The sequence below is a fragment of the Myotis nattereri genome (genome assembly GCF_964212035.1).
Source record: "Myotis nattereri genome assembly, chromosome: 16".
In the NCBI taxonomy this organism is placed as follows: Eukaryota; Metazoa; Chordata; class Mammalia; order Chiroptera; family Vespertilionidae; genus Myotis; species Myotis nattereri.
Window position 1 is genome coordinate 3,691,684 of NC_138091.1, and position 12,048 is coordinate 3,703,731.

Here is a 12,048-nt window from a genome sequence, read left to right on the forward strand (position 1 = left end):
GGGCGGCTGCGGCGGCGGCGGGCGCGGCGGCGGCGGAGGGACGCAAGATGATGAAGTTTCGGTTCCGGCGGCAGGGCGCGGACCCGCAGCGCGAGAAGCTCAAGCAGGAGCTCTTCGCCTTCCACAAGGTGCGGCGCTGGGGCCCGGGCTGGGCGGGAGGGTGCGGGCCGGGGCCGGGGGCCCGGGCGCCGCAGCCACGTCGGGCCGCGGGGAGGGAGCGCCCGGCGGGAGCGCGGCGGGCCGGGCGCTCTCGGAGGCCGCCCTCGCCTCCGCCCCAGCTCCGACGTCTCCGGGGCTGCGGGTCTCCGCTCACTTCCCGGTCCGCCTCTCCCGGGCTGCGGGCCGCCCCGGCCCCCTCCCAGGTCTCGGCGTCGCTGCCCGCCCTCCGGCTTGACCGCCCCCCGAGCTCAGCCTCTGCCCGCGCGCCTGGGGCGGGGTGTCCCCGCCTCGGTCCCCGGGTGTCGTCTCTGCGGGTCTCCTCTCCGCGTCCCATCATCTCGCGCCTGTTTCTCTGCTTCTCGGAGCGGGCGGTCCTCTTCCGCTGCGTCTCCATCCTGCGGGCTTCCCGAATTCTCACTTTGTCTCTCGCTCCGTCTTTCTGTCCCTCCTCGGAGGCTCCCCTCGTCCCTGTCCGCCTTCGGGGCAGCCCAGGTGGGGCGGGAGGGGCGAGGAGAGGAGGCAGATGGGGAGGGGAGGGCTGGGGACGCCCTCCGTGCCCCTCCCCTCCCTCACCCAGGGCTCCAGGGGAGATGCCTGGCTGCGGACCCCCCTGCCCTTCAGGTTGTGGGGCCTGTTTCCCTGGACGTGGAGCCGCTCTTCTCCCTGCTGGGCCTCCTGTGCCCCTGAGCCCTGCAGCCTAGCGGGGGAGGGAGGGCCGCCCCCTGTCCTCCCTGGGCAGGACAGGCCAGCCTTCGGCCCCCAGCGCCCTCGGCCTGGGTGGCCGCCAGCCCCCGGAGTTCTAGCCCAGAGCCCTCTGCTGCGCAGGCCTGAGCTCCCGGGAGCTGCGCTGTTACGCCCGGCACCCAGGTGAGAACAGGGAGCCTCTGAGAGAGGTGCCGACTGCCCAGAGTCACAGGTGGAACTGGTCACTTCGTCCTCCTTACTGGTAGGGATTTGACTTTAGCTTTGAGGGCTGCTGTGGTCCGGGAAGAGACCCTTGTCCAGGAGGAAGCTCTGGGCCGGCTAGACCTGGAGTGGCCGGGGCACCAGGGCATTTCCCGGGGCAGGCAGGGCTTCTGAGGTGGTGGGGCTGCCAGGACCCTCAGACTCTCCCCGAACCTGCCAGAAGCCTGCAGGCCCAGAGGGAAGGCGCTCCCAGGTCCCCCTGTGTGCCGAGCCCCTGAGGTGAGAATGACAGTGCAGCGCAGGCCCTGAGCTCAGGTGTCACTTCCTCAGCCAGTGAGTTGGGTGTGAAGTGGGGACATGCAGCAGATGGTGGGAGGCTAGGAGGCTGCCCCCCTGGCTGGTCCTGTTTGGCAAAAGGGGAGGGCTCCCCGCTAAGCAGAATGAGGACCCGTTCTGAGTGGGCAGCAGTGGTAGGAGGGAGGTGGTCTTGGGCAAGGGGCTGGCTCCCCAGAGGGGGTGGTAAGTGATCACTAGAGAATAGATGCCAAAAATACAATAAGAGCGGTTAGACCCAGGTTCTCTAGTGGGATTGGGGGGACAGGCGCAGACATCCACTTTGGACTCAGTCTTGGGTCCACATCCCAGCCCTGTCTACGTGTTGCCTGTGGGAGGTGTGTCCACTCTATGTCCCTTGACACTGAGCTCTGACTGTGTGAGTTCTAGGTGCTGAGGACAAAAGGGACACATACCTCTTCATTCAGGGGGCTGATGTCGTAGTGGAGGAGATAGTGAAAAGCCAAAACAAAAGAGCAAAATATGCAGCAGTTTGGATGGTGCCAGTACTATGGATTGAAAAAAGGTAGGGTGAGGGCCTGGAGCCTGTGAGCAGGGGTGGCTGCTGTAGCCAGGATGGCTTAGGGGCCCCCGAATGCTGGGGAGTGCTGGATAAGGCACATTCCAGGTAGAGGGATAGTAGATGCAAAGGCCCTGAGGCAGGAACCTGCCTAGTAAATTGGAGGAGATCAAAAGGCCACTGGGCCTAGAATTAAGTGAGGGGGAGAGAGTGGGAGGAGGAAGACAAGTCCAGATGTGAGGACTTACCTTCTCCAGGTAGCTGGGAGCCCTGGGGTGGGAGGGTTCCTGAGCAGAGGGGGGGACTGGCCAGTCAGGTCCAGCGTTGGCATAGCAGTGCTGGTGGGAAAGGGAAGTTGCCCCCCATCCTCAGCCAAATGGCACCTGTGTCTTCCAGTGGACTCCCTGTCCCCCAGTGCTCAAATGGGAAACTGAGGCTTGAAGAGTGCTGTGACTAGCCCAAGGCCAGCATCCGGAGGGTTCAGTCCCTGCTTGGATGGGCTGAGGCGGGAGGGAGGCTGAGGCAAGAGGCCTGGGGACCCGGGTTTCTTTTATTTTCCTTTCTTTTCTCTTTTCTCTCTCTCTCTCAACATCAATGTGGTAGAGAAACATCGATCAGTTGCCTCCCATACATACCCAAACTGGGTATCAAACCCTTAACTTCGTTGTGTGCCCTGACCAGGAAAGGAACCTGCAACATTTTGGTGTATGGGACAACGCTCCAACCAACTGAGCCACCTGTCCAGGCAATCACGGTTTCTTAAAAAATGAGTGTCTTGCTGAGGCAGTGATCAAGAGGTATCTGTGGCCCCAGGTGGTATCCCACATTGGTGCTGAGGACATGGGGTCGGGGTATAGACATTCCAGGCAGAGGCCCCAGCTCGGCCTCGGGGGATGAGTATGAGCTTTTTGGGTGGGTCGGCGATGAGGGAAAGCCCAAGTTGGGCTGGAGAAGCTGGGACCAGTGTATGTTGGGACTGGCCCTGCCAGGAGCAGAGGACCAGGTGGAAGCATTCCATTAATACCAACAGTGCACAGGCCCTCTTCACACCATCCCTGCCACAGAGGGGGTGGGGACCTTGTTGCTCCGTTTCCAGCTGGGGAACCCAAGTCTGGGAGGTGGGTGACACCTTCAGGGCCTGCGCAGGTAGCTCCTCTGTCTCTGACTCTGCCTAGATGACCTTGGGGGTTGGCCTCTGACCTCCACGTGGGGCCTGTGTTTGGGAAGTGCCATGGACTTCACGGGGGATCCGAGGCAGCATGGTGCCTCACCAAGCTTCAGTCCGTGCCCCTAGGAATAAGGGCAGAGCCCCTGGGGCAGGTGGCCCACTTCTGAGCCTTGTGCTTCCTGCCTGTTGTCAGAGCCCTGCACACAGTGGGATGGACACAAGTGCCGAGGGACGGGGCTTGGCTCAGCCCCTCCGTACCCACTGGAGGCATGGTTGCCCATTTCTCAGTGAGGCTGCAGACACAGAGCACAGGGGCCCAGCTGGAGTCCTGGTGCACAGCAGCAGCAGAACCTGAGGCTGCCTTGGGGTGGGCCCCTGGGTGGGCCTGGGCAGCTGTGCCTGTGCAAGTGTCCTCCCCTCCCCCCACAGACCGTGGAGCATGGCTTCCCCAACCAGCCCAGCGCCCTGGCTTTCGACCCTGAGCTTCGCATCATGGCCATTGGCACCAGGTCTGGGGCCGTCAAGATGTATCCTTTGCGGGGCACAGCCTTCGGGGCTGTGAGGACCACCTGCTTGTAGCTACCTATGCGCTGGCTCTGTGGCAGGCCCCAGCCCGGGAGGCTGTGGAAGGTATCTGGACCTGGTGGAGGCTGGTGCAGCTTCTGCCCTCAGATCCCTCCTCATGGAGATAATGCGGGGGTGGGGGCACAGCTTGCAGTGACCACAGCTGTCCCTCACTGCATTTTAGCCAGCGACCCTAGGCGACCCTGCTATTCATTGTCCCAGCAACTCTAACAAGGGTGGCTGGGCCAGAGGGCTGGCCTATCTTGGTACCTGTCAAGGTTGGTGGGTGGGCCAGGGTCACATCAGTGGGTCTTTCCCTGGTGACCGGCTACACATGTGTACCAATGTGAGACACGTGTCCAGCGAGGGGCTGGGGGCAGTGCCAGGCTCGGCATGGTGAGCGCAGCTTGGCCCCCACCTGGATGCTGGCGGTTGCACAATGGTCTGTGTGTGCCGCACAAAGCGGGCATTTTCCCTGTCAGCCCGGGTGGGTGGGGGCAAGCAGACAGCTGGATGCCTTCTTGCCTGGTGTGGACCATCGCACTTCCACTGCCTGAAGTGAAGCCCTCCCTCCCCCCGGGAGACGGGGGTGCAGACTGTCTGGCACCTGCGTGGTGTGAGGTGCCCACCTCCACCCTCCCCAGTGACCCTCTGGGTCTCGGTGTCCTCATCAGGGACATTGGGCGGCACAGAGTGAGTAAATGCCTGAAAAGGGGAGGGGAGGCGTGGGCGTCTGGACCTGCAGCTGGTGAGGTTGCCTACACGAGGGGGTGTGGCTGGGCCGGACGCTCCCCCAGCACCATCCACACCCACTTCCTGCCGGCTGCTCCCAGCCCTCGAGGTGCTGTCCTGCCCCACGTGCTGCGCTCCGCAGGTGGTGTTGCCTGGTGCCCCGCGTCAGGCGTCTGTTAGCCTCTGGTGCTGGCCCTCTTGTGTCCTGGTCTGTCTTGGGCGCCGGTTTCTCATGCTCACAAAGAACCTGTTGGACGTCTAGGAGAGCCTCAGAGGAGGCCAGAGCTCTCCCCAATCCTTCCTTCCTGCCCCCAACCACCCCTGGGCTGGGAAACTGAGGCTTGAGAAGAAGGCCTTGCACACAGAGGCGCCCCTCCCCCTGTCTCCTTGGTGACTCTGGTTCCTGCCCAGCACTCCTGCCCCCTCTTTTGTCCCCTCTTCTGTGTGCTTCCAGCTCCTGCAGGGAATCCTAGCTCCAGCTCCAAGCAACGGCTTGGCTCCTGCATTGTCCCCAGGCAATGCTGCTGACCTCTCCCTTGCCCTCCCTCCGGGGCCCCCGGGGCCCTGCCTGTTCACTGTCAGACCTGGAGTTGCTGAGACTCTGGTACTGATGCCAGGCACTGGAAGCAGGTCACCCAACCTCTTCAAGCCTCTGAGTGCTGGTTTGTGAATGGACAGGCTTTGGCCTCTCCCCTCTCTTGGGTGGGGGCTGCTGCCTGCCTGCCCCAGAGGGAGGTTGGTTTCCTTGCCTGTGGCTGGAATGGGGCCTGGAGCTGTGGGAAGAAGCAGCTTTCCTGCTCGAGCCTGGCCTGGCCTCGCTGCCTGTGGGGCCAGCTCTCGGGCACACGGACACATGAGACTGATGCAGAGTGGGCTGCATGTGCTGAGCATGTTTTATTCTCACTTGCCCTGGGTCAGCCCTGTGAGGTGGGAGCCACTACCCATTTTATAGCTAAAGATGTGAAGGTTGTCCCACAGCAGGACTTGCAGGAGCTGAGTGGAGCCTGCCTTCTGAGCTTGAGGATGACTTGGGGGTGCAGGACAGTGTTTCTTCAGGGAGGGGCCCACCTGGACTTTGGAGGGCTCCTGGATTGGCAGGCCTGGCTGGGAGCTATCAGAATGGCCCTGGAGGAGGAAGAGGCTGGGCGTCTCTGCCTGTTTCTGCCCTTGACCTGTTGCCCTTAGCTATGGTGCACCTGGTGTGGAATTCACAGGCCTGCACCGGGAAATGGCCACAGTCACCCAGATGCACTTCTTGCCCGGCCAGGTGAGCCTCTGCCCCCACTGGCTGGCTGGTAAGCCCTGGGACCCCTCCCAGTCCTACCGCCCAGTCTTGGCCTCTGCACACCCCCTAGGGCCGCCTCCTGACCCTGCTGGACGACAGCAGCCTGCATCTCTGGGAGATCGTCCACCATAATGGCTGTGCCCACCTTGAGGAAGCACTCAGCTTTCAACTGCCCAGTCGGCTGGGCTTTGACGGTGCCAGGTACTGGTGGGCTTGGCTGGGAGCCAGCCGCTAGGCATGGGGAGCCAGCCTTGCGAAGGCATGGTGGGGACGAGAAACTGCCGAGGGCTGGGTTTAGGGTGGCAGGGGATGTTGAGCTGAGCCTGGGTCCCAGAGGCAGCATTTGGACCCCTTGTCACTGAGCAGTGCTCCAGGGGCTTGGCGGGTGTTAGAAGAGAAGCTGCGGCTGAGCCTGAGGTGAGCAGGTGGGGTTTGTGCTGCTGCACCAGAGGGGCAGGATGGGAGGTGCACTGAGCCCCAGACTTGCGCACCCGATGGTGGCCTTGCACTCCCTGCAGTGGCGGAGTGGCAGGTGTGGGGCAGGTCCAAGCTGAGCTCCCATCAGCACAGATCCCCTGGTGTCTCTAGTTGGGGCTGGGATGACAGGCCATAGTGTGTACAGGTGAAAGGGTAAGCTTGGGGGAAGGGGGGTCCTGCCAGGCCGTGCGGTGTGCGGTGCTGACAGGGTGCTCCAGGGGGCAGCGGAGTAGCCTGGTTCCTGCCTTGCCCTCCTGGTGGGTGGGAGGGACTTGGGAGCCCATCTCCGAGACCAGAGGAACCTATATTTACTGTCCCCGCTGACATGCTGACTTCCTGATGAATAATTGAGTGAGTTAATCATGATGCCACCACTGCTGCCTTCCCAGTTCACCAGCCCACGGGATAGTCAGGTCCCAGTGAGTGCAGAGGGGCCACGGTGCTCACAGTAGCAGCTCATTCGCACCCTCTGCACTCCTCAGCAGGAGCCCACACCCTCCCCCGCCTCCCTCTGTCTCCCATAGTGGCCCGCCCACCCTGGCCCACATCACAGTGATCCTGCTTGTGGCTGCTGGTAACATGGCAGCCCTGGGCACTGAAGGTGGCAGCGTCTTCTTCCTGGATGTTTCCACCTTGATGCTGATTGAGGGTCAGACCCTTGGCCCTGAGGAGGTTCTGCGAAGGTGAGAGGCAGGCGGGCTTCCCACACCCACTGCCTGGGCAACTCTCCTGCTGGCTCACCTGGGCTTCCTCTGCAGTTTGCCAGATGACTACCGGTGTGGGAAGGCGCTGGGCCCCGTGGAGTCCCTGCAGGGACACCTGCGGGACCCCTCCAGGATCCTCATTGGCTACAGCCGGGGCCTGCTGGTCATCTGGAACCAGGCAGCACAGTGTGTGGACCGCGTCTTCCTGGGGAACCAGGTTGGTGTGGGAGACTGTGCCCAGAGCCGGGGCCTCTGCCGTGGCTGCCTTGTTCATGCCCACCTGCTCTGCCCACAGCAGCTGGAGAGCCTGTGTTGGGAGCGCAGTGGCAGCACGCTGGTCAGCTCACACAGCGATGGCAGCTATGCCATCTGGTCTGCGGACACTGGCAGCTCTCCAGTAATGCAACCTACAGTGGCCACCATGCCCTACGGTGAGTGCTGGGCAGGCTGAGGGCAGCCCTGCCGCCTAAGCACAGGGCTTTGACGGGTGGTCGATCCCAAGCTCGGGCACTCGTGGCCGCCTCTGCTTTGTGGGGGCATCCAGGGGGACTTGTGGAAGGTGGCAGCGCCATGCCACATCTGCAAAGGCGAGACCCCCTCCCACTGTGGGGTGTACGGTTAGGGGCAGTGGGCCTTCCCCCTGGAGGCAGGAAGCAGCCATGAAGCAGGAGCAATGTGGGCAGGATGGGAGAAGGGGTGAGACATGCGACCTGAGGCTCTTCGGGTCCTGGCAAGCAAATGAGCCTGACACTGTCCCATCCCTCCAGGCCCCTTTCCCTGCAAAGCCATCAATAAGATTCTGTGGCGAAACTGTGCATCTGGGTAGGTGGGGAGCTGGGTCCAGGTGTGGGTCGGGGGCTGCATCTGGCTGGGGTGGAGGCTGGGCTCGGGTCTCAGGGTTGTCCTGTGATGCTCTCTCTGGATTGGGCAGTGTGTGCTCCCGACCCAGGTGGCTCACAGGGCCCCCCACCCCTGTATAGGGGCCACTTTATCATCTTTAGTGGCGGCATGCCCCGTGCCAGCTATGGTGACCGCCACTGTGTGAGTGTGCTCCGGGCGGACACTCTGGTGACACTGGACTTCACCTCCCGCATCATTGACTTCTTCACGGTGCACAGCATGCGGCCAGAGGATGGTGTGTTGCCCTCCCCCACCCGGTACTCGGCACTGCCTGTGGTCGTGCTCCTCACCCTGCCCCTGTCCCACAGAGTTCGACGAGCCCCAGGCCCTGGCTGTGCTGCTCGAAGAAGAGCTGGTGGTGCTGGACCTGCAAATGCCCGGCTGGCCGGTGGTGCCTGCTCCATACCTGGCCCCATTGCACTCGTCCGCCATCACCTGCTCGGCCCATGTGGCCAATGTCCCTGCCAAGCTGTGGGCCCGCATCGTGAGCGCTGGGGAACAGCAGAGTGCCCAGCCTGCCTCCAGTGCCTCGGTGTGTGCCTGCACCTTGCGGGCCCAGCCTTGTGCGGGGAGGGTGTTCCCTGTGAAAGTGCAGCCCAGATGCAAAGCTGGAGGTGGAATGTGCCAGGTGTACCTTGGGGACTCGGAAGCAGTTTGGGTCCTGGGTGTCAGCCCAGAGTAAAAGGGAGAAGAATTTGTCCTGACCTCACTGATAACTTCGCCCTCTCCCAGAGCTGGCCCATCACCGGGGGCCGGAACCTGGCCCAGGAACCATCTCAACGAGGGCTGCTGCTGACTGGGTAAGGCAGACCTAGCCCCTTGGCCAAGCACAGTTGTGACGTATATGTGTGTGTATGTGGGTGCGTGGGGCCGGGCACAGCCCACGCAGGTGCAGGAGAGCCCAGCCTAGACTAGGCGGGTACTGACCTGCCCAGTGACTCAGGCCTGGCCCCTGGTGGGACCGGGTTCCCCCTTCAGGAGGGTGGGTTGGGATCGTAGCTTTCTCAGACCCTGGTTCAAGCCCCTCCCTGCCCTGTCTTTTGGCCTGGAACTGAACTCTACCCACCTAGCCTGCCCTGGGACCGGGAATCTGGGCCGGCCTGGGCCCGGCGGGCGCTGACGTGCCCAGTGACTCAGGGCCTGACTTCCTGCCCTGCCCCTGCTGCCTGCCTGTGCTGGGATCTGGGGGCCCTGGCTCTGCCTCCCACTCCTGCTTGGAAACGGTTAACCATGGCTTTCAGGGCTGCTGGGCTTCCCGTCCAGCCCCACACGCCTGCTCACGCCAGGGCTTTCCGCCTGAGGCAGCACCCCAGATTGGCCTGCTCCCCGCCCCCCCCTTCCTCTCCCGCTTTCTGCTGGCCTCCCAGTCTTCCTGCTGCTGCCTCGGGCCCAGCTGAGCCCTCTGCCCTGTGACCTGCTAACTCCGATCCCTTTTGCTGGGTGACCCCGTGAGGACAGAACCCCTGAGTCCTCTGCTCCCTGGATTTCCCCTCTTCCACTTCCTGCTCGCCACACTGGTGATTGTTTCTACACCTCTCACCCTGTTTGAAGGGCCCAGGTGCGTGTGGCCTGGCATATAGTCGGCACTCAGTATGTCTTTGCCTAATCAGTAGGTTCTTCCTATTTGCTGTATACAGTAGGCGTTTGGGCAGCGTTTGGCTTGTGCAGTAGGTGCTCAATGATGGCCCCAGGATGAGTGGATGGAGGAATGGGCGGGGGCCCGGCATGGGCCTGATGGCTTCCTCCCTGCAGCCACGAGGACGGCACTGTGCGGTTCTGGGATGCCTCTGGCGTGGCGCTGCGGCCGCTCTACAAGCTGAGCACAGCTGGCCTCTTCCAGACCGACTGTGAGCACGCCGACAGCCTGGCCCAGGCCCCCGAGGACGACTGGCCGCCCTTCCGCAAGGTGGGCCCCTCCCCCAACCCCAGGAGCCTGGTCCTGGCTCTGCCCTGTGTCATCACTCCAACCCACTCCCCAGGTGGGCTGCTTTGACCCCTACAGTGATGACCCCAGACTTGGGGTGCAGAAGGTGGCACTCTGCAAGTATACAGCGCAGATGGTGGTGGCCGGCACTGCAGGCCAGGTGAGCCTGAGAGGTCCTCAGGGCTGGGGGTCTGGAGGGATTGTTGGAAGAGGTGTGCCTGAACTGGAGGGTCTGGCCCAGAGGTGGGAATGGGGCCCCAGGTGGGGTGAGGCCAGCCAGGGAGGTGGGCCTGTTGTTGGGGCCTTAAGTCCAAGCTCTGGCTGTAGGGCACGTGGAGGCTTAGGGCCAGGCTGGAGCACGGATGTTCGATGAACCCTGGGAGGGCAGGGACCAGCAGTCCGTTCAGTGCTATTCTTCCAGCGCGCAGAGCATCCAGAAGGTGCTCCGTGTGCCTTAGGCGTGGTGGTGGTGGGGTCCTTGGCTCTGGCAGGGCAGGGACCAGCGGGTCTGGGTCACCGCTGTGCTCCTCGGTGCAGGCCCTGGTGCGCAGTAGGCATTCAGTGAGTGCTTATTCAGTGGGTAAATGAGACAGTCCCGGGACCGCCCTGACAGTGACTTTGCAGGCTCCGGTGGGGCATGGCGGCCCATCCTCTATGCTGACCCCGCCCCTGCCTGCCTGCGGGCTCAGGTGCTGGTGCTGGAGCTCAGTGACAGGCCCTCAGAGCAGGCGGTCAGCACGGCCAGTGTGGACCTCCTCCAGGACCGAGAGGGCTTCACGTGGAAGGGCCACGAGCGGCTGAGCCCGCGCACGGCGCCCCTGCCCTGGCCCGCCGGCTTCCAGCCCCGGGTGCTGGTTCAGTGCCTGCCGCCGGCCGCCGTCACCGCTGTCACGCTGCACACCGAGTGGAGCCTCGTGGCCTTTGGCACCAGTCACGGCTTCGGCCTCTTCGACTACCAGCGCAAGAGCCCGGTGCTGGCCAGGTGCGGGGTGTGGGCCCACAGCCTGGGGAGGGCTCTGCCTGTCCCCCCGGCCCCAGCTCCATGGGCCTCTGGTGTCTCCCCCTCCCAGCTCGGCCTCCGTTTCCTGTAAGGCAGTGGTTCTCAACCTTCCTGATGCCGCGACCCTTTAACACAGCGCCTCATGTGGTGGTGACCCCCAGCCATAACATTATTTTCGTTGCTACTTCATCACTGTCATTTTGCTACTGTTATGAATCATAATGTAAATATCTGATATGCAGGATGTCTTTTCATTGTTACAAATTGAACATAATTAAAGCATAGTGATTAATCACAAGAACAATATGCAATTATATATGTGTTTTCCGATGGCCTTAGGCGACCTCTGTGAAAGGGTCGTTCGACCCCCAAAGGGGTCGCGACCCACAGGTTGAGAACCGCTGCTGTAAGGCTTGTGGTGAAGGTGGCGCTAGCGCTTTTGGCAGCTTCGACCTTATGTGAAGTGCTGCTGGTAGAGTGCTGAGCCCACCAGATCCTGGGTCGGCAGGGCAGCAGGGTGGGGTTTGGGCTTCCTGACCAGGGACCATTAATGCCTGGCCCCCGGGCCAACAGGGGCACAGAGGCTGCTCCAGGAGGCTGCTCTGTAGCCCAACGGGCGCCTGTCTGCCCCCAGGTGCACGCTTCACCCCAATGACTCCCTGGCGATGGAGGGGCCGCTCTCCCGGGTGAAGTCGCTCAAGAAGTCTCTGCGCCAGTCTTTCCGGCGCATCCGTAAAAGCCGAGTCTCGGGCAAGAAACGGGTTGTTAATACCAACAGCAAGGTGAGCTGGGGCCAGGCTGCCAGGAAGCACCCCCCGAGGCTGCAGTGTAGACCTGGAGCCAGGCCTGGCCCTGGCCGTGGCCCTGTGTCTGCTCCCCTGTCGCCCACCCTCAGTAGCCCTCAGCCCTGGGTGATCAGGGGAGCTGGGGAGCGTGATGGGAAGTGGGTGCTGGGCTCTGAGGGAGAGGACAGTGTCCTGGAGCCCCACGCTCCCCCAGCTGCAGGAGGCCAACGCACAGCTGGCAGAGCAGGCCTGCCCCCACGACGTGGAGATGACCCCCGTGCAGCGCCGCATCGAGCCCCGCTCAGCCGATGACTCCCTCTCGGGCGTGGTGCGCTGCCTCTACTTTGCCGACACGTTTCTCCGAGATGGTGAGGCCAGGAGAGGGACAGGGTTTAGAGAAACACAGCAGGCCTCTGTTGGCCATCCAGGAAATGGGCAGTGGGGCAGGGGTGGGACAGCCTCTCCCAGGGGGTGGGAGAGCATTACTGGCCAGGCCAACCACACAGTTCCCCTGGAATTTCTGCTGGCACGGGGTTAGTGAGGGAGCTACAGGACCTCAGACCTGAGAGCTCAGGATTTGGGGGTAGAGTG

At 62.9% G+C, this 12,048-nt stretch overlaps 1 protein-coding gene across 1 annotated transcript in view; it reads left to right on the top strand.

Moving 5' to 3' along the window:
• LLGL1 (LLGL scribble cell polarity complex component 1) overlaps window positions 1–12,048 on the top strand; it is a 16,824-nt gene continuing 4,776 nt past the window's right edge. The window contains exons 1-16 of the mRNA XM_081108751.1: window positions 1–128; window positions 3,516–3,613; window positions 5,568–5,649; window positions 5,738–5,868; window positions 6,669–6,827; window positions 6,903–7,065; window positions 7,144–7,279; window positions 7,616–7,670; window positions 7,829–7,983; window positions 8,057–8,280; window positions 8,481–8,548; window positions 9,501–9,654; window positions 9,728–9,832; window positions 10,362–10,654; window positions 11,307–11,454; window positions 11,672–11,825. Coding sequence (XP_080964877.1) covers window positions 48–128; window positions 3,516–3,613; window positions 5,568–5,649; window positions 5,738–5,868; window positions 6,669–6,827; window positions 6,903–7,065; window positions 7,144–7,279; window positions 7,616–7,670; window positions 7,829–7,983; window positions 8,057–8,280; window positions 8,481–8,548; window positions 9,501–9,654; window positions 9,728–9,832; window positions 10,362–10,654; window positions 11,307–11,454; window positions 11,672–11,825 — 2,206 coding nt within the window. The 5' untranslated portion in view covers window positions 1–47. The remainder of the gene's footprint in view (window positions 129–3,515; window positions 3,614–5,567; window positions 5,650–5,737; window positions 5,869–6,668; window positions 6,828–6,902; window positions 7,066–7,143; window positions 7,280–7,615; window positions 7,671–7,828; window positions 7,984–8,056; window positions 8,281–8,480; window positions 8,549–9,500; window positions 9,655–9,727; window positions 9,833–10,361; window positions 10,655–11,306; window positions 11,455–11,671; window positions 11,826–12,048) is intronic.